This window comes from Rhinatrema bivittatum, chromosome 7, assembly GCF_901001135.1.
Source record: "Rhinatrema bivittatum chromosome 7, aRhiBiv1.1, whole genome shotgun sequence".
Lineage (NCBI taxonomy): Eukaryota > Metazoa > Chordata > Amphibia > Gymnophiona > Rhinatrematidae > Rhinatrema > Rhinatrema bivittatum.
In genome coordinates this window covers 97,340,065-97,360,880 of record NC_042621.1, presented here as the reverse complement: position 1 = coordinate 97,360,880, position 20,816 = coordinate 97,340,065, and the positions used below count along the sequence as shown (strand labels likewise).

General features: G+C 43.3%; 1 protein-coding gene across 2 annotated transcripts in view; it reads left to right on the top strand.

The window, feature by feature from the left end:
* The window catches only part of FHOD1 (formin homology 2 domain containing 1), a 302,110-nt gene that overhangs the window by 195,992 nt on the left and 85,302 nt on the right, over positions 1-20,816 (top strand). Inside the window, exons 12-13 of one of the 2 annotated variants that reach the window (XM_029608780.1) lie at positions 3,187-3,368; positions 17,010-17,884. In XM_029608780.1, the coding sequence (XP_029464640.1) occupies positions 3,187-3,368; positions 17,010-17,884 (1,057 nt within the window). The remainder of the gene's footprint in view (positions 1-3,186; positions 3,369-17,009; positions 17,885-20,816) is intronic. The other variant, XM_029608781.1, reaches the window with a different exon arrangement.

Sequence of the window (20,816 nt, the reverse complement as noted above, 5' to 3'; positions counted from 1 at the left end):
AGAGTAAGTAGGCTTTTGAAAATAGCCACAATAGTATGTTATATTTAAGTGCATAACTCCTTTGAAAGTTACCTCCCAATCGCTTACCATTCTATTCCAGCCGCCCTCCATGCCTCCTCGCCAACCTTCTTACTCATTCCATTCTAGTCACCCTTCTTGTCTTTTCCCCAATCCTCTGTCCCATTCTGTTTCATTCCAGCCACGCTTCATGCCTCTTCTTCAACCCTCTGACCCATTCCATTCTAGCTGACCCCCATACATTCTCTCCAGCCCTCTTTTCCATTCTGTTCCATCCACCCTCTTGCTTCCTCTCCAGCTTTCTTACCCGTTCTATTCTAGACATGCTCTGCTTGCTCTCCAGTCCTAATACCCATCCTAGTCACCCCTCGTGCCTCCTGCCCAACCCTCTCACTAATGAGAATAAGTGCAGGCTCTTCCATCCTGCCTGGCTTTTCCTTGCTGCTCTGAGAACTAAGCAGCCAAGGTTTCTGCTGCCTCTTGAGTCAGGATGAGAATCTGTGTGTTTGATAAGACTTTGTTTCAGTACATTTCTCTCTCAGATCCCTCTTTCACTCAGAATTCTGCAATTTAGAACTTCTCAGTCAAAGTTCTGTAACTTAGGACTTTGCCATTGTTTGTTTTGAAGTGATGTTTCACTGTAAGTTAATAGCAGGAGGCTGTAGCATGCAAATCTCCCACCTGTATCTCCGGCTCATCTATTCAGTTTTCGTCGATTTTTTCACTGGGCTTTGAGAGTAATGAAGATACAGAATCAACTGTCATAAATGTTTGAGCCAGAATTGTGGCTTTTGCTAAGCTAGAACTGTAAGAAAGAAAATGGATCGAAGTCTTCTAGTGGAAGACTTGAAAATTAAACAGACGGTTTCTAGATAAAGCTTGGACAAGCTCACACCACTCTTTGTCCCCCAGGCCCCTTTTCCTCACCTCCACAGCACACACTGCCCGCTCCTCTCCAGCTCAAAACCAGGCTCCAGCTTCTCCTTCCCAGTCTGATCCCCAGCACAGCGTGAATCCAAAACTTTGGTTTCTGTGTGTAAATCACCATTTGAAAATCAATTTTCGCGGGGCCTATGCATGTAAAAGTACCCGCAGAGCACGATTTTTGGTGGACTTTTCCACGCATGGTAAGAGGCTTTCTTGGAGGGGGAAAAGGATTAACTCTCATACTTTAGATCTTTGAAAGCAGGCATTGAAATCAACAAATAGTTATACCTGCTGCATGCATGCGAAGATGGGCTTCACCCCCAAATGCACACTTTCAAAGCATGTGTATCAAATAAAATACATAGAAAAAGGTTAATGCTCACGCATGAAAAAAGTAGTTGGGCTGTCATATTAGTCCACTTAAATAAATGCACAGAAATGAAGGTTAAGAAATTTTTAAAAAGGTGTATATATTACTAAGGTGATGCCTTCTATGGGTCTAACTTAATATATTTCTTGACTAGCTTTCAAGAGCTAATTCTTCTTCCTTAGATCAGAATTTGAATGCGCAAAAGATGACATTAGCAGAAAATATAAAGTAATGTGGCTGCCATAAATAAATCATAAAAGGCATTACAAAGCCAGGGTGAAGCAGTGGAATGGTTGATCAGAAGATGACAGGCAGTATAATTTTGTGGCTCAAGAAGTGATAGGAAACCTAAGTCTTTGTTGAGATCTTTTTATCAGTTACAGTGTCTGATCAATTTTAGCTTCAAAAGCTTTGCGTGCCTGGACTGTTTTAAAGTTTCCTTTCATTAGCCTAATCATAAGGTCAATGATGCAGTGGTCTGGTTTTGAAAAATGCTCTCCCATGAAGGTGGCAGACCGGTCTTCCCTGTGATGTTTCATCTTATGTCTGTGAATTGACTCTCGCATGCTTCTTCATGTTTTCTGCATTGAATAATATACATTACATTAGAGAAGGCGCATGCGTAGGATCCCCTTATGCTTAATGCTTGTCCCATTGGGGTGATTGTGGGGGGTCCTGTGCATGGCCGGTGCAATGGTATTGGGTGCCCCAGGCAAATCCTTGTTTCATGTGCATGTATGTCTATATATACATTTTTTTTAAATTTATTAATGTATGTATATCTTGATTTAATTTGCAGTCTACCCTCAAAACTCACAGATGATATCATCTTCATTAGACATTTTAGCATGATTTCTGAAACATTTATATAAAATCATCTGTGATATTTGAGGGTAGATTGCAAATAAAATCAAGACACACATACATTTATTCCATACCACATTGGCTAAAGGCAATCTCTGAAATGGCTGGCTGGGCTGAATTAGGATGTTTACCCTTACTACTCATATATAAAAAAAAAAAAAAATAAATAAAATTCTGGTGTCTCCTCAGTAACAGTGACACACACTCCCTCCATTACCACACACTTTGTGAAGTATGCAAAGCCCTGCAAAACAGACCCTTGGTGTAGATATTCAAAGATCACCGTCTGAGTAAGACTTATAAGACTTATCTGGTTAATTTACAAAGAATATTCAGCAGCACAGCTATGCTACTGAATATCTCCCAAAGAAATCGCTAGTTGGCCGGATAAGTCTTATCAGGCTAAATCTAGACCTGCTATTGAGCAGGTTTAACTTATTCAGTTAACTTAAGATAAATCCAGATATTGACCCTTATCCGGCTAAGTGAACGGAATAAGTAATTCCTCCCCAAAACGCCCATTTCCCGCCTATTATTTAGCTGGAGAAGTGTAGTTAATCTGGTTTAGTACATAACCGGCTAAATGACTATCACTGAATTAAGCTGGGTAGTAAGTACTTACCCAAATATTGGCCTCTCAGAACCTATATAGCAAACCTGCCATACCAAAACAGCACTATGGCTTAGCTGTGACTGCAGCTGCTCTTTGGCACCCCCTAAGTGACAGCCTAGCTTGCCTAATGGTCAAGTTTCCCTAACTAACTGATGACATTGCCACTCATGAGTCACAGCACCATTTGAGATTCAGATAACTTTATTGACATGAACATTTTACATTTCTCCTCCTTGCCCATAAGCTGCAGCAAGGAAACCTTTATCTATTGGTCTTTATTAGATTCTCCCTATATGAAATGTGTGTTTAGCTGTATATGATAACTGAGCATTTTTTTGCAGGTTCATTTTTGCTGTGCACCTTGAAAATGTTCTGATACCATATACTTTTGCAGACAGCGCTTTCTGGAAAACCTTGCTGCTACGGAATTAGAGAAAAAATCGGCATTGTCTAGAGGAAGACAAGATACATTAACAGAAGCTGTGCCCAGTGGGAGCAGATCTAACATGGCAGCTCTGTTATCAGACAGAGATGATGAAGGCATACCTCTGGAGAGTTCTAATGTGGCAAGTTCAGGTACGTTTTATTTTAGCTCTTTTCATTTTACATTTCCTTATGGCCTTCAGTAGACTTAAAATGTATGGTTTCTTTATTCCTATTGCTCTGCAAATGTGGGTTATGGCTTCCCCAGTTATCTAAAGCAAGGATGGTGAACTGCCATCTTCTATTGCTACTAGCATAAGCTAAATTGGGCAGAGAGGTACATTAAAACTTTCTAATTTCTTCATGTGAGGGGGAGAAGGGTGGACAGGTGCTCTAACTCCAAGGTTGTGCATAGATTTGCCAACTCTGAGGGGGAAATAAACCTGGCACATGTACATCTATTTTTATGCCCGGCCTACTACTATCCTGTCTGCAACATTATTATTTCACAGACTTTACATAACAGAAATAGACCAATGTATATTAATATGGAATTCAGATACACCATCCAACTATATTTTTAAATAGTCTTGTTGATGTATAAAACTTGTACAACAGCAGAAATACTCACCTTCACAGATGAAGTAAAATGCACATCATAATCAAATTCTAGCAACACTTCAGTAACTGTAATGCAGACTCTCCTTGGCAAAGAATTTCCAGATCAATGGGACATGGTACTGAAATGTCAATTGCCTGGTCCCTTACAAGTAAATTTCTTTCAGAGAGGTAATCACAACAGTCCCTTTTGTGAAGACCTCAAATTTCTCAAGGGGTTAAAAAGAACCAATACATTTGAAAGATAATCTGGAGGCCCTTTTGACAGTATTTTGTGAGTCCAGCACAAAACTTTAGACAGTTCTGCAATGTACAGACAACCAGTGCAGATCTCTAAGTACCAGAGAGGTATGATTGATTTTTTTATACACCTTTGATCATTTTAGCAACCATATTCTGTAATAATTAAATTCACTTTAAATTAGTTTCAGTAATATCTATATAGAGAGAATTACAATAGTCTATTTTTGATTGGACTAGGGCCCATGATGTTATAGTTAAATCTGAAATATACAGATAAGGTTTCAGTCTCTGAATCATTTGCAGATTTAAAAAAAAATTTTGATTTAGACAAAGAGGAGACATGCTTTGACACAGATAATGCAGAGTCCAGGTACATCCCTAAAATATTTTATTTCCTCAACAAGAGGTATGTCCAAGTACTGCATGCATGGAGCCAATTTAATATTTGTTTCGCATCTGCCAAACCAGATTGCCTGATTTTCTTTTATTAGTTTGTAATTTATTATCATGCAACCAATCTGCAGTTTTATCTAAGCATGAATTGAACTTGGCCATCTCTGATGCTGAGTCTATCCCATGGCCCCTCATTCTAGAGCCTTCTTTCCATTGAAAGAGGTATACCTCTATTTCATAGAAACCTGGGGGGTATTTAAATGTCTACATGGTATCACCACTATCCTGCCATTCCTCCAGGGTGTACATGGTTTTATGTTTGTCTTGTGGCCATACAGCAAAGGCCACTGACCAATGACCATTTAGTAGCCACCCTCTGGACTGACTCCGACTGGTTTAAATCGTTTTGAAGTTGTGATCTCCAGAACTGTACATAGGATTTCCAAATGAGGTCTCACCAGAGACTTATACAGGAGCAATTTCACCTTTTTTTTTTCTTCTGATCATTCCTCTCCCTATGTCTCAGATGTCCAGGTGGGCGCCCACCTCAGCAGCAGTGATCATCGAACGGTATGGTTTAATATCACTAATAGAATAGGGAAAAGAACCACAAAGACCCGAGTTTTACAGTTCAAAAAACACAGACTTTGAGGAAATGGGAAAGTACCTGGAGGAAGAACTTAAAGGATGGGAGAACGAGAGAGATGTGGATCAGCAGTGGACCAATCTAAAAGGAGCAATCACCAAGGCAACTGCTCTATATGTTAGAAACATAAAGAAAAGCAAAAGAAAATTGAAACCTATCTGGTTCTCAAAGGAGGTGGCTGACAAAATTAAAGCTAAAAGAACAGCATTCAAGAAATATAAAGGATCCCAAAGGGAGGAGCACAAAGAAGAATATTTGTATCAACTGAGGGAGACGAAGAAAACAATCAAGTTGGCAAAAAATCAAGCAGAAGAGAGGATTGCCAAGGAGATAAAAAATGGTGACAAAACATTTTTCAGATACATCAGCGAAAAGAGAAAGGTCCAAAGTGGTATAGTAAATTGAAAGGTGGTAATGATCAATGTGTGGAGACAGACGAAGAAATGGCAGAAATATTAAACGAATACTTCAGCTCTGTGTTCACTAAAGAAGACCCTGGAGAAGGACCATCTCTACACAACAAGAAACTGGAGGGAAGTGGAATAGATGAAAATCCTTTTACAGTAGAAAATGTGTGGGAAGAGCTAAAGAACCTGAAAGTGGACAAAGCCATGGGGCCTGATGGGATTCATCCAAGGATATTGAGGGAGCTCAGAGATGTTCTGGCGGGTCCGCTGTGTGACATGTTCAATAGATCCCTAGAAACGGGAGTGGTGCCGAGAGACTGGAGAAGAGCGGTGGTGGTCCCGCTTCACAAGAGTGGGAACAGGGAGGAGGCTGGCAACTACAGGCGGTTAGCCTCACTTCGGTGGTGGGAAAAGTAATGGGAGTCTCTGCTGAAAGAGAGAATAGTGAACTATCTACAGTCCGGGAGAATTGATGGACCAGAGGCAACATGGATTCACCAGGGGAAGATCCTGTCAGACAAATCTGATTGACTTTTTGACTGGGTAACCAAGGAATTGGACCAAGGAAGAGCGCTCGATGTCATATACTTGGATTTCAGCAAAGCTTTTGATACGGTTCCGCACAGGAGACTGGTGAATAAAACGAGAAGCTTGGGAGTGAGTGACAAGGTGGTGACCTGGATTGCAAATTGGTTGACGGACAGAAGACAATGTGTGATGGTAAACGGAACCTTCTCTGAAGAGAGAGCGGTTTTAAGTGGTGTACCGCAAGGATCGGTGTTGGGACCGGTCCTGTTCAATATCTTTGTGAGCGACATTGCGGACGGGATAGAAGGGTAAGGTTTGTCTTTTTGCGGATGACACTAAGATCTGCAACAGAGTGGACACGCCGGAAGGAGTGGAGAGAATGAGACCGGATCTAAGGAAACTGGAAGAGTGGTCGAAGATATGGCAGCTGAGATTCAATGCCAAGAAGTGCAAAGTCATGCATATGGGGAGCGGAAATCCGAATGAAACTGTATTCGATGGGGGGGGAAAGGCTGACGTGCACGGAGCAGGAGAGGGACCTTGGGGTGATAGTGTCTAATGATATGAAGTCTGCGAAACAATGCGACAAGGCGATAGCAAAGCCAGAAGAATGCTGGGCTGCATAGAGAGAGGAATATCGAGTAAGAAAAGGGAAGGTGATTATTCCCTTGTACAGGTCCTTGGTGAGGCCTCACCTGGAGTACTGTGTTCAGTTCTGGAGACCGTATCTACAAAAAGACAAAGACAAGATGGAAGCGGTACAGAGAAGGGCGACCAGGAGGTGGAGGATCTTCATCGCATGACGTACGAGGAGAGATTGAAGAATCTAAATATGTACACCCTGGAGGAAAGGAAGAGCAGAGGTGATATGTTACAGACTTTCAGATACTTGAAAGGTTTTAATGATCCAAAGGCAACGACAAACCTTTACCATAAGAAAAAAATCAGCAGAACCAGGGGTCACGATTTGAAGCTCCAGGGAGGAAGATTCAGAACCAATGTCAGGAAGTATTTCTTCACGGAGAGGGTGGTGGATGCCTGGAATGCCCTTCCGGAGGAAGTGGTGAAGACCAGAACTGTGAAGGACTTCAAAGGGGCGTGGGATAAACACTGTGGATCCATAAAGTCAAGAGGCCGCCAATGAAGAGTGGGTGACTCGCCAGAATGATGGCTCCTGCCTGGAGACAATACCCTTAGTCAATAAACATACACATGGTTACTGTGACTCCAACATCACTCCAAGATTCAACAGCAAGAGGAAATGTGGAAAAAAGGATTTGCAACTCACCAAAGACGGGAGTAGCTGGCTTGTTACGGCGGTTACTACCCCAAACCAAATATCCAAATTACTACCTCCACCTTCCTCTATTCCTGATGCCTTTCAAACTAGCTTGATCACTCCATTCTTATACTTCACTTTCAATGCATATCCAGCATAGTTCTCTGCTTCAACAGCAGGGGAAAAGAAAAACTGTTACTTCACACATCCAGCAGAGCTCTCTGCTTAAACGGCAGGGGAGAAGAAAAAAGGGTTCGCACTCACAAAGCGGGGAGTAGCTGGCTTGTTACGGCGGTTACTACCCCAAACCAAATGTACCTGATACTTCACTCTCGACGCATATCCAGCATGGCTCTCTACTTCAACGGCATGGGAGAAAGACTGATACATCACGAATTTCCAGCATAGCTCTCTGCTTCAACGGCAGGGGAAAAGAAAAAACTGATACTTCACGCATATCCAGCATAACTTCAACGGCAGGGGAGAAGAAAAAAGGATTCACACTCACAAAGCGGGGAGTAGCTGGCTTGTCACGGCGGTTACTACCCCAAACCAAATGTGCCTGATACTTCACTTTCGATGCATATCCAGCATAGCTCTCTGCTTCAACGGCAGGGGAGAAGAAAAAAACTGATACCTCACGCATATCCAGCATAGCTCCCTGCTTCAACGGCAGGGGAGAAGATAAACAACCAATAAGGGCTGTATAACATAATCTGGGTAAAAACAAATAAGCATGGGTGTAGCTTGCTTATTGCGGCGGTTACTACTACCTCTAACTACTACCTAACTACTACCTCTAACTACTACTACCTCTAACTAATCAAGCTAGATATTTCACTTGGATGCAGCTCCTCCACCGCTCTCTACATTAATGGCGGGGGTGGAAGGGAATTAGAACCAAGAGCTAAGAGAAACAGATAAGTATGGGAGAAGAAATGAGGGAAGCTTGCTGGGCAGACTGGATGGGCCATTTGGTCTTCTTCTGCCGTCATTTCTATGTTTCTATGTTTCTATGTTTCTATATGCAGCCAAACATCCTTCTGATTTTTGTCTTGCTTTATCCAGCTGTTTGGCCACTGTGAGATCATCACATATGATCACTCCCAGATCCCGCTTTTCTTTCGTGCTTAGAAGAATTTGACCTTCTCCACTGTGCTGCTCCCTTGGTTTTTTGCATCCTAAATACATGACTGCATTACTTTTAGCATTATATCTTAGCTGCCAGACTCTAGATCATTTCTGAAGCTTCACTAGATCCCTCCTCATGCTTTCCACACCCTCTTGGCGATCTACCCTGTTGAAGATTTTGGTATCTGTCATGCTGTGCGGTAGTGAGCTTTTGGACCACTGTTAAGTTGGCGCTGCTTATCTCGTGCAAGCACAAGATAGGCCTTGACGGGTGGCAGCTGGCTCACCAGAAAACAATCTTCCGCCGGACCAACCACCTCCCCCTTGGATTGAGCCCTTAAGTTCTGGCAGCCAGCAGGACTTACAGGCCTAAAATGAAGCAGAGTCAAGGCACAATCCGAGGTCAGTCAGCAAGGAGATATAAGCCAAGGCAGAGACAATGCAGGAAGGGTAAGAATGCAGGGCGGGAACAAAACAGGAAGAGAGCCGGAGTGGAGCAGGAAAGCAGGAATGTGGAACAGGCAGGAGCACAAGGCAAGTAGGGAACAGGAACACAGGAATGCTGGCAACTGGTACTGCTGAAGGCAGGAGGCCTGCTGAGAAGGTTCTGGTCATCTGGGATACTGGGGTTTAAATCCCCTGACCTGATGATGTCATCACCTGGCACCACGAGTGAGATTCCTGCTGCAGAGCCAGTAAAGGAGGTCAGTAAATAGGTCAGCCAGACAAGCTACCAGAACGTCTCTAACTCCCCTTAATACCTTCAGATGTAGCCCGTCTGGCCCCATCGCTTTATCTGCTTTAAGTTTACTTAGTTCCTCACAAACACATTTTTCTGAAAATCGATTGAGGTTTACTTCACTTTTAGCTCTATATATTTTATGTGGTCCTGTTCCTTGACTTTCCACAATGAACACTGATCATAAATATTTCGTAAGCCATTCTGCTTTTGCCTTGTCATCCTCTTATTTCTCTCCTTCACCTCTGAGTCTCCCAATACCATTAACATATCTTAAAAAAAAAAAATCAATCTTGCTGCCCTGTTTTACCCTATTTGCTATTTTTCTTCTTTACGTTCCTGACTACTTTTCCAGCTTCATTTAGCTTTCTCAGCTAATGCCACCTTTTCTGCAATTTGCTGTGGTTTATGAATGCTTAACCTTTTATTTCCTTACCTTTTCAAGGACTTCTTTAGAATAATCAAAGCTGCCTCTTTCCTCTTCGCTTTGTTTGCTTTCCTCACAAAAAAGGTGAGTTGCCCTTGTAATATTTCCTTTAAGTATTTCCCCCTGCCCTTCCACTTCCCCTAGATTTTCCCATCCATCTCGTGGCTCCTCGAGCTGCTCCCCTCTTTTAACGGTTAAGTGTTGCTGAAGCCTAGGATCCTGGCCTTTGAATGAATCTTCATCGCTCTGCTCTAATCCTGAATGGCACCAGCTGGTGATCACTGGATCCCAGATGGATCATCCATACCAACATTAAAAAAAAACACCGTCCCCCCCTCCCGTGTGAATCCCATTACCTGTCGCTGAAACAATTCTACCTGTTTCTAGAAGACAGCGCAGCTAGGATGGCCCAATCAATATCCAGTCGACTGAAATCCCCTGGCAAATAGCACCTCCTCATTCATGGCAACTTCCTAAATATCTACTATTAAATCTCCATCCATTTCTTCTGTCTGCAGTGGAGGTCTGTATATCATTTCCATATTAAATAGATGTTTCATGCCCTCTTTCCAGAGCAAGCCAGGGTGCCTCCTCCTTACGTTGTAAGCACTGTTACTTTAACGTTTATATATATATATATATATATTATATATATATATATATATATATTATATATATATATATATTATATATATATATATGCACCATTCCTCCCTTGCTTTCTACCCTGTCCTTCCTGAATAGATTGCGGCCTGGTATAACTGTATCCCGGTCATGGTTTTCCGTGTACTGCGTCTCTGCGACAGCCACCGCATCCAAGTCAACCTCTTCCATGACTGCCTTTTATATCCGGGACTTCTCTCCCATGCTGTGGGCTTTAGTGTACGTAGTTTTCCCAGATCTTTTCCCCATTTCTGTGCAAGTCTTTAATATTTTACTTACCTGAGGGTTTCTGGGGGCACTGCAACCTCAAAACCTGAGATTGCCGGGTTCTGAGAAATGCTTTCACAGTCCATTTACTAAAAAGATGGGGATCCTACAGCACTCACTTTCCTGGGTCACTGAATTAAATTGTTTTATTAATAAAAAAAAATTGAAGTGAACAAAAAATGATTAAACAGAAGGGAAAGGAAGATGTATTTTTACAGTAACTCTATCTGACATACTTAAATCAGCTTTGTCTACAGAGTTGATTGTTGTAACTTTCACAGGATCCTAATAATCCTGGCAACCTCCCAGGCATCAGAAGGGGATGGGCCACACAGACAAACTTCGGGTAGGACAATATAGCAATTGTGGCCCTGGAAAGGGGCCGCAGGATCCAGGCCTCACCACACAATCAAGTTCCTACCACAGGAGACAGGGGGGAACAAGTCAAGCGGCAGCTGCTTTGTCATCAGTAGACACATCTCTTTGTCTCTCCACTGCTTTAATCTAACAGAGGCGGTGGCAGCTCCTCGGGCCTCTTCCTCTTCCCCCCATCACACGGGCTGAGTGCTATACGGTCATAGGCGCAAGACGCTGACTGCGAACCGAGGAAGTGGAAGGAGCGCAAGGTGCTGCCTGCTGCTGCCATATTAGTACGCCTGGGCTGGCAGCCCGTGGGGAGGGGAGAGATCAGAAGGGAAGGTAACAGGGGCCTGGTGGTGACGCTGTACTTAAGGAGTGTGAGCGTGTCATAGAAACGCAGCAACGTGGTGGCAGAGAGAGGCCATAGGGCCCATCCGCCCAACTAATTTAGCTTTGCAATTCCCATCACTCTCTCCTGTGTTTATCCCAAGCTTTCTTGAATTCAGATACTGATTTTGTTTTTCTGCCACCTCCACTGGCAGAGGTTGTGGTCTGGGTGCGTAGGGAAGTTCGGAGGGGCCAGAAAGTCTGCGTGTTATCGTGTGAGGAAATGGCCGGGAGGAGGGGAAATCAGGGGAATGAGAGAGGGGATGTGGAGGGATTGGCATAGGGAGGACAGGTGAGAGTAGATCCATCCTCCCTCTCCTGGATCCCCCCTTATTTCTCCTCCCCATCCCCTCTTTTCCCCTCATCCGCCCTCTATATCTGCTCATCCTGCATTCCCTGCTCCTCTTTCAGCTCCTTCCTCCCACACGTCCCCCTTCCTTCCTTCCTTCCAAGCCCTACCATTAAAAGGGGGCAGGACTGGGGTGGGGAGGGAAAAGGGAGGAGGAGGGGGGAAGAGGGAAGGGAGGTGAAAAAAGAGAAGGGTAAAGAGGGGAATTTGGGGTAAAAACTCAAATCACGTATGTGGCTAAGAAAGAAATGACCCAATGATTAGGATGATCCACAGGTCCTGCACAAGTACAGTTATCCAATGCCGCTCTATTCCGTAGCAGCCAAACTACTCTCATCATTGCAAGTAGAAAACACAGAAAACCCAAACTTCTGTATCCATTTACAAGCCTCCATTGCCACTGGCACCCAAACTATATCCAAACTCTGGGTTCTGTTTCCTCTGTTTTGCAACTTTCAGCTATCAGGTTTTCATTAATAAGGTTGTCGCTATACATATTAATGTTCATTTGTCTTTCATAGGCATTTTCATTTATTGCTTATTCTGGATGTTAGGATTTTATGTATTTTTAACCCTGATGATGGTGGCAGGAGGCGAAAAGGGAGAGAGAAGGTGAGAGATGAAGGAGATAATAGGCAAGGGGGAGAGGAAAGGAGAAATAGAAAGTCAGTAGGTGCCCCGGCCGTGCAGGAGCGAGTCAGGAGTCCAGAACAGGGGCAGGGCAGGGTCTTCTGCCTTACCAGCCACCTCCCCCCTTGGGTTGAGCCTGCAGGTTCTGGTGGCCAGCTGGACGTGCACTTGGAGATGGGGTAAGGAGGGCATCCACAAAGGCAGGGAACGGCAGGGGGCTCACAAAACATGGAACAAGGAGTGCACCAAGGACAAACAACAAGTGGACAAAACCAAAACAGAGCAGAAGCAGAGTTCAAGGCAAGACCAGGACAGGATAAGACAGAAACAGAGTGCAGGGCAAGGCAGGGACCGGAGAGATAACACACCAGAAGGCGGCCTAAAACAGGAACGAGGCTAAACAAGCAGGACACAGGCAAAACAAGGCGAAGACAAGCAAGACACCAGACACATTGGACACAACATACACACACACAAGAAGCTGGAAGGCCACACAAGAACTAGAAACAACACTAGGACCAAGACAAGGACAAGGCAACACAAGAACTAGTAACAGAACCAGGATCAAAGTAAAGGCTCCGACAAGGTGCTAGGGTGGCCACAGCAAGGAGCAAGGGAAACTGAATGCTGAGGCAGGGAGCTGAGAGTGAGACAAGCTTTTAATGTGCAGGAGGGCTGCCTCATGTGCCTTCGAGGCAAGCCTGTAGTCCACTGAGGGTCCCTGCAGGCATCTTATCCCCTTCAGAGATGAAGGGGATAGGTGGATGAAGAACGGAGAGATGAAAAAAATAAAATTGGGAGGAAAGAACCAGGAAAAGAAGTTAAAAGACAAGATGACAGTGGTAAAGAAATTAAGAGAAAAACAACTCACACCAGTCAAGGCAGACAAAATAATACATTGTGAGAGCAAATTTCAAAAGCCTTTCTTGTTCGTAAAGCACAACATATGATAGGGGTCTTTAAAATCATGAGAGGTACATGTGAATTGGTTATTTACCCTTTCGGATAATAGAAAGACTAGAGGGCACTCCATGAAGTTAGCATGGGGCACATTTAAGACTAATCGGAGAAAATTCTTTTTTACTCAACGCACAATTAAGCTCTGGAATTTGTTGCCAGAGGATGTGGTTAGTGCAGTTAGTGTAGCTGGGTTTAAAAAAAGGTTTGGATAAGTTCTTGGAGAAGTCCATTAACTGCTATTAATCAAGTTGACTTAGGGAATAGCCACTGCTATTACTGGCATCAGTAACATGGCATCTTCTTAGTATTTGAGTACTTGCCAGGTTCTTGTGGCCTGGTTTGGCTACTGCTGGAATCAGGATGCTGGGCTTGATGGACCCTTGGTCTGACCCAGAATTGCAATTTTTTATATTCTTATGTTCTTAAGTACAAGAGCTTTTTAAAACCTGCTCACTCTTGACCTTTCTAAAAAGTATGTGCATGGCTCCACAATGTGCATACTTTCAGCTGGGTTAAGGGGAGCATGTTTTGGGCAGGATTAGGCAACAGTGCACGTGCATCGCATTTTCAAATGTACATGTGCTATTTCCCAGCCTGCTCAGAAAAGCAGGTGCAAGTGTCCATAGGCACTGTGTGCTGTCACAATTTTCAAAGGGATCTCAGGGTTTTGAGGTTGCGGTGCCCCCAGAAACCCTTGGGGGGGTAGCTTGTGGACAGGGAACTTGCTCAGAGGCAAGCAGGAAGCCAGTTGGTGGGTGGGAGGTTGCCAGTTCAGAGGCCCATGTGTACGTGCAGGAAAGCCCGTGTGGTGCTTGCTGGGACCCTCACATGACAGAGGGTTTAAGCTCTAGCGGGTGGAGGGTAGAGTGCAAGTGGCAGGACTATGAATATTGAGAGCTCTGCATATTGCTGGCACAGTTAGCATCATTTCTGTTCTGGGGCAGTTTGCTTTCAAAGCTAATGGTTCTGCCAATAGAGGTGTCTGAACGGATAAACCCTCTTTCCTTCATCCTCAAGTAAATGGACCATGGACAGAAAAATAAAGGAAATACCCAGGGTGATTAGCTGGGAGAGCTGATTGTGCTGCCTCCAAACAGAGAAACTCTGAGTCTCAGTGTATGCAGAGGCTGGCACAACGATGGAAGCACTGAATCAAGATTTCAACATTAAATAATATCTCAGCAGGCAGGAGGTTCTACGTTGAACTAATGCGCCTACTTTCTGAGTTTGACTGGCAGGGGAAAAAGAGAAGGAAGAGCAAGGGAGAGAGTGAAGCAAGAGAGGGAGGAAAGGAGGAACAAGGAAAGAGCAGGGGGAGAGAGAGAAGTAACAGAGGAAGAAAGGGGACAGAAGAGGAGAGTAAAGGTAGGGGGGAAGGGTAAGAGAAGAAGAACAAGGGGGGTGGAAGAGAATGAGAAGGATTAAGGATAGCATATTCACGGGAAAGAGAGAAAGTCACCCCTTCCCCTGCCTGCCTATCTGCATTAAGCTCGGGGTGAGCAAAACTTGGCGGCAGGTAGGAGGAAGGAGAAGCCCTGGGGCTGGTATCGATTGCTTTTCCTCTTTTTTTTTTTTTTTTTAAACAAAATGAATTCTTGTTGAGATTTTCTATTTTGTGTTAAACAAAAGCTCTTTCCTACTACCAAATGATATATTTTTGGAGGAGATAGAATCGCGGGTAGGATTTAGATAGACTCTGCAGAAAAGAGAGAACTCAGGGATTTATGTGAATTGCTGTATTTGAAATTAGGAAATACTTTTTTCACAATGTTTCCAAATTGGTTGCAGATATAAGGGTTTGGTTTTGTTTCACATCCATTGGTCAATCATAGAGTGAAAGAAGGTTGAGGTCCACGAGCCTTTGGTCATCTTCCAGCTTAACCAGTTATATTTTTAGGCTTCTTTACAAAGTAGAAAAAAATACCCTGTGGGAAGGTCGTGTTCATCTGTCTGTGACCTAATACCAATAGGGAAACCAGCAAATTAATACAGAAATTTGCTTACTATCCACAGCTTACTATATAATGTGTTGTCCATATGGATGCATCTATACTAAATATCTACACTCCAGTACGTAACCTTTGATTGTTCAGTCAGAATCTCTAGGACTTTCCATCTCTCAAAATGGTGCACTTACTTGACACAGAAAAAAGGGGGTTTTGCTGTAGTAGGTCCTTTACTGTGGAATTTTTTGCCCATACATACAAAAAAGTGCCTAAGCCAAATTTACAAAATAGCAAAATATTTTTATTATATAAAGATGATACTCAATATTTAAATGTCTAGTATGTAGACAAACAAACAAACATTTAAAATTCACACAAATTCTCAACCACAGGCCACAGTTTCACCAGCACACACGCAGGATTCTTCAGGGGACATACATAGATGTATAAGGATGAAAAACAATAAACGTGCACACAGCGTGAAGGCTAAATACAGCCTATATAGATGTCTGATGTAGTGGTCACTTAGCAGCTGGTTCTTCAGTCGGCTTGAAAATGTTTCATACAAATTGAATATCTGAGAAGAATGACTCTTTAAGATGAGCTTTCGTATCGAAATCTTGGCAAATATTGAAATAAAGAAATCATATTCAAAGGTACAAAGAGTACCCCGAATATTTCACCATAAATAAATTGAAAAACATGACAACTACGCCGAGAATAGCAAGTGAAACTAGAATCTGTGGAGTCTAGTGTACCTTTCAACAGTCGATTTGTGGTTGTTTGACTGTCATCAGTTTTTATGTATAGTCAATGCCCTATTTTTATGATGTGATGTACCCCACCCCAAACGTCTGAGGCATGGACAATAAATATTTTAAATAAATACATAAACATTTGAGATCTGTATATAAATAAGAGTTAAAAATGATACTTGCTTCTCTCACTCATACGTTGGGTTTAGTAAAGACTGCCATTCTGTCTACAACTGGTAGGAGTACACATTTTCAAACAGGCAGGGATAATGCCTGTATGGGGACTGATTAGTAGCAGGTGCTGAATAAGGACTTTTGTACAAAATATCCAACTCTATTTGGAGACTCTGAATTCTATATAAGTGAGAAAGAAGTGAAGGAGTTGCATTTTCAAGGATGGCCATGGCCACTTATGGTGCTGCATAGAAAGAAAACACTATGAAGTCAATATTTGGTCACTGACCAGATGGCCAAGTAAGCCAGATAAACTTATCTGGCTAACTTTTATTGGGATATGTAGTAGGGGTGTGCATTTGTTTCTTCCGTTTCGTTAGGTACCCGCATACCTTGCTGACTTTCTAGTACACGTGGGGAAATGGAGAGCATGCATGTATTTTTATTAATGAGATACAGGCATACTCTCTGTTTCCCCACATGTACTAGAAAGTCAGTGAGGTATGCGGGTACCTGCTGAAACGGAAGAAACGAATGCACACGAATAACTTTTTAAGTTGTCCGGATAAATACCTCTGAATATGGATACCTAGATTTGAAGCCATTATACAGATAGTGACTCTTGGGTAGAGGGTTTGACTCTCTCAGTTATTGGTAAAATACCATGCTTCTTCCCTATTTGAATCATGCCCCATAGTAAATATCAAATTTGACATTCTTCATGAAGTAACTATAGCAAATAAAGGGAAATTCATAAAGAGCCGCAACACTGCATTGAAATACTAATCCTTTTAGTAAAGCATGCAGTATTGCACATCAGATAGCAGAGGCTGTATTGATGTCCGTTTATTGTATGCAGCTGGTTGTGTCACAGTGTGTTTAATGTTTTCAGCAGGTCAAAGCAGCCTTCGTCAGTTTAATGCTGATCGCTGTAGTACCATCTCGACTGACAAGAAATTTATGTTGGACATGCTATTTTCCAAAAACAAAACAGGTTCCTTGCAAGGGACCCAAGAAGATGATTTACCCAACCGTGTGCACTGCAAACCTTTATTACAGTCAAGAGAAAGTGCGCCGAGCTCCAGCTTTCAGACCGAGGAAGGGAGCCAGGAGAGAGAACGGTTTTCAGAGCCTGAGACTAAAGTTCTGAGGGCTCAGCACAGCATCGATGCAGAAATAAGCTCCAGGAATCTGGAAAAAACGCGAATGACACCGTTGAAAAGGGAGGCTGAATTTGTGTGGGATCAGAGGGAAGCAAACCAGCAACACTTAAAGATTAACGATTTGGATTTTACGGACTTGTGCGAAGAAGATGATTTCGATGTCCTGGATGTGTTGCCTTTGGAAACGGGTTCTTTGAACTTTGCACATTTCCCCCCTCCCCCTCCTAACTTCGCTGTGTCACTTTCACCTTCGGACATGCTTTCACCATCCATACCACCTCCACCCGCTCCACCACCACCACCACCTGCATGTCCCCCTCTTCCACCTCTGCCACCCCCAGTGCCTACCAATACAGACATTTCTTTATCTTTCCCCCCGCCTCCTGGGTTTTTACCTTCATCTTCCCAAGTTCAGCATTCTCATCTTGATAAGAAGAAGAAGACTGTGAAGCTCTTTTGGAAGGAACTGAGACAGCCTGTTACCTCTAAAAGTGGCAGGTTTGGTCAAAACACTGTGTGGACGTCCCTGGAAAAGATTACTGTGGATGCTGATAAAATGGGACATCTCTTTGAATCCAAAGCAAAAGAACTACCTAGTTCAAAGGTACTCAGTATTATATAATTTGTATGGTCTCGTTTTTAAAAACAAAACTGTACGTTTTGTGTGTTTTTCAGTGTTTCCAATTTTCTAGACCACGATCCAGACCTAAGGTAGGTCACCCAATGTGGTTTACAATTCTCATGGCCAGGGGTGGATTGCAGGAAAATATTGAACCTAGACCTAGGCCCAGCCTTTTTAATGGTACCTAGCCTTGGACCTGGACCTAGATCTTGGCCTAAGCCTGGGCCTTGGTGACGGAACCTGTCCTCAGGCTGGACCTCAGTATTGGGACCCAGTCTTAGACTGGGCTCAGTGTCAAGCTTAGGCCTGGGCCTTGGCGATGGGAACAGGCCTTCGGCTGTACCCTGGCATTTTGTGTAGACCTAGGACTGGGTCTTATCAAAGAGACCTGGCTTTGGACCTAGGCTCTGGTGACAGGACCTGGCCTCAAGCTGGGCCCCAGTGTTGGGACCCGGCCTCAGATTTGGCCCAGTGTCAGGCAAGGCATTGGCCCAGGCCTTAGTGATGGGACCTGGCCTTGAGCCTGAATCTCTGCAAAAGGATCTGGCCTCAGGTTAGGCCTCGGTAATGGGACCCAGGTCCTGGCACAAGACTAAGGCCTAGACCTGTTGGAGACCCTTTTCTAAGTTTTGTTTTCAAATATTCGTACATGAAAATCCCCAAAACATTTCAGGTATTTTTGTTGGAGGCTCTTTTTGATTCAGTTAGTTGCTTACAAACTGAAAATGGCCTCATTCGTCACATTATACGCATTTGTTTGAAACGGATGCACATCTCTGATAGACAACACTGGAGTTCATTCCCAGCAAAAAGTGGTTACCAGTGGAGTGCCACAGGGACAATCCTAGGCCAGTTCTGTTTAAAATGATCATAAATGATATTGCAAAGGGGTTTACTAGGAAAGGTTTGGAGCTTTTTTGCAAATGATACTAAGATCTGTTGCAGAGTGGTGTTTTTAAAATGGGGAACAATCTAAGAAAGCTGGAAGAATGGTCACATGCTCATTAACTAGGATTTGGTGCGAATCCCTGTGTCTGAAATGAAATGTAACAACCTAAATAACTTTATACTCTAGCAGAGAAATATAATAGAGACATTCAAATAATTTATAAAAAAAAAAAAAGTAGAATTAGAAAGTTGTAGAGCAAGAGGTCACAATATGAAGCTCCAAATAAGAGTGACCAGGAAAATGGCATAGAAAATGAAACAGATCTTGGAGATGGAGGATAAATAAAAGATGACAAAAGGATGAAGAAGATGGTAAAGAAAAGAGGATTAGGAAAAAGAGGGAAAAATAGCCAGCCATGGAGAGAAAAGGGACACCAGAGACCAAGAGGAGACAATCTGGTGACAAGAGAGAGAAATACAGTAAGGGGCAGATTTTAAAACTTGCGCGCGGTCGCAGCTTTGTTCACGCAACTCGGCGCGAACAAATCTACGCCTGATTTTATAACATGCGCGCGCAGCCGCGCGCATGTTATAAAATCCAGGGCTGGCGCGCGCAAGGTGGTGCACAATTGTGCAACTTGCGTGCGCCGAGCCGCGCAGCCTGCCTCCGTTCCCTCCGAGGCCGCTCCGAAATCGGAACGGCCTCGGAGGGAACTTTCCTTCCTCCCTTCCCCTACCTAACCCACCCCCCAGCCCTACCTAGAAACCCCCCCCCCCCTTACCTTTGTTGAATAAGTTACGCGCACTGGCCGACAGCCGGCCCGCGATCCTAGGCCCAGCGGAAAATGGCCGCTGTGCTTGGAGGCTCATGCCACCCCTCGCCCTGGACCGCCCACGCCACGCCCCTTTTTGCAAGCCCCGGGACATACGCAGCGTTATGCGCATTAATGGCGTTTATGATTACACTGTACCACGAGTAGCAGTGCACGCTATAGGGATCTTGCAGGTTTACGTTTTACTCTAGAATCAAGAAACAGAACAAAGCAGCGTCCTGTAAGGTTAAGGGGAAAATAGGTTTTGTCATCCACAGGTGAAAGGATTCTTTTCACTCAGTGATTAAATTATGGGACGTTTGGTCAGTAGAGATAGCCATGACCAACATTAAATATCTTCAGAAGAAAATGAGAGACACGTTTGGAGAAAAATAAAGATCTGTGAGCATGATGATGTAATTACACCCTGGGGAATATTGCTGATCTGGAGGCTTAAAATGATCCCCCTAGAAAAAAGATTTGTGTTATTTTTCTTTCTTCTTAAGTAGTGATAACTATACCACAGCAACAACAATATAGATATTTAAATAAGGACCGTCATAACACCCGAATGCAGGATACTTGGATTTGTTCACCTTGCAGAAGTTCAGGTCACACAATGTCCACTAAATTTTTTATTAAACTGTTTTTGGGGTTTGTTTTTTTTGTAACTTGCAAATAAAGCAAAGTTTTACTTTCCTTTCATTTTTTACCATGCCCAACATGATGATATGTTTCATTTACTGCATCAGGGGCTTGTTTCTCAAAGCCGATTGCTTCAGATTGTAGATTTTCTGTAAAACACAAGAGAGAATCTGGCTGTACAGCAATGCATCAACAAATAATACTTATCTAATAATGTTGAATTATCAATCCTGAAATGTTTATAGGACCTCACATTAAGGCTGGTCAGCATCCCTCCAGATAGCGACCATCTTAGAACATCTGGATGCCGTGTTGTAGTTCCTACTACAAGTGTATTGAAGTTTCAGGATGCGACTGGTCACTTTATGCAAAACATTTAGACCTGCCTTGTATTAAAATAATATGCTTCATTCAGTTTCCGCATTTAACCCCCTCGGATGTACACGCTGCATTCACCATTTTTTGCTTGGGGGGGGGTGGGGGACGGGGACGTTTTTATAGGATTACAGAATTTGATAGGTTTTCCTTTGTTTTGCCTTCCTCTGGATTAATACTTAGGCATTGCTGTC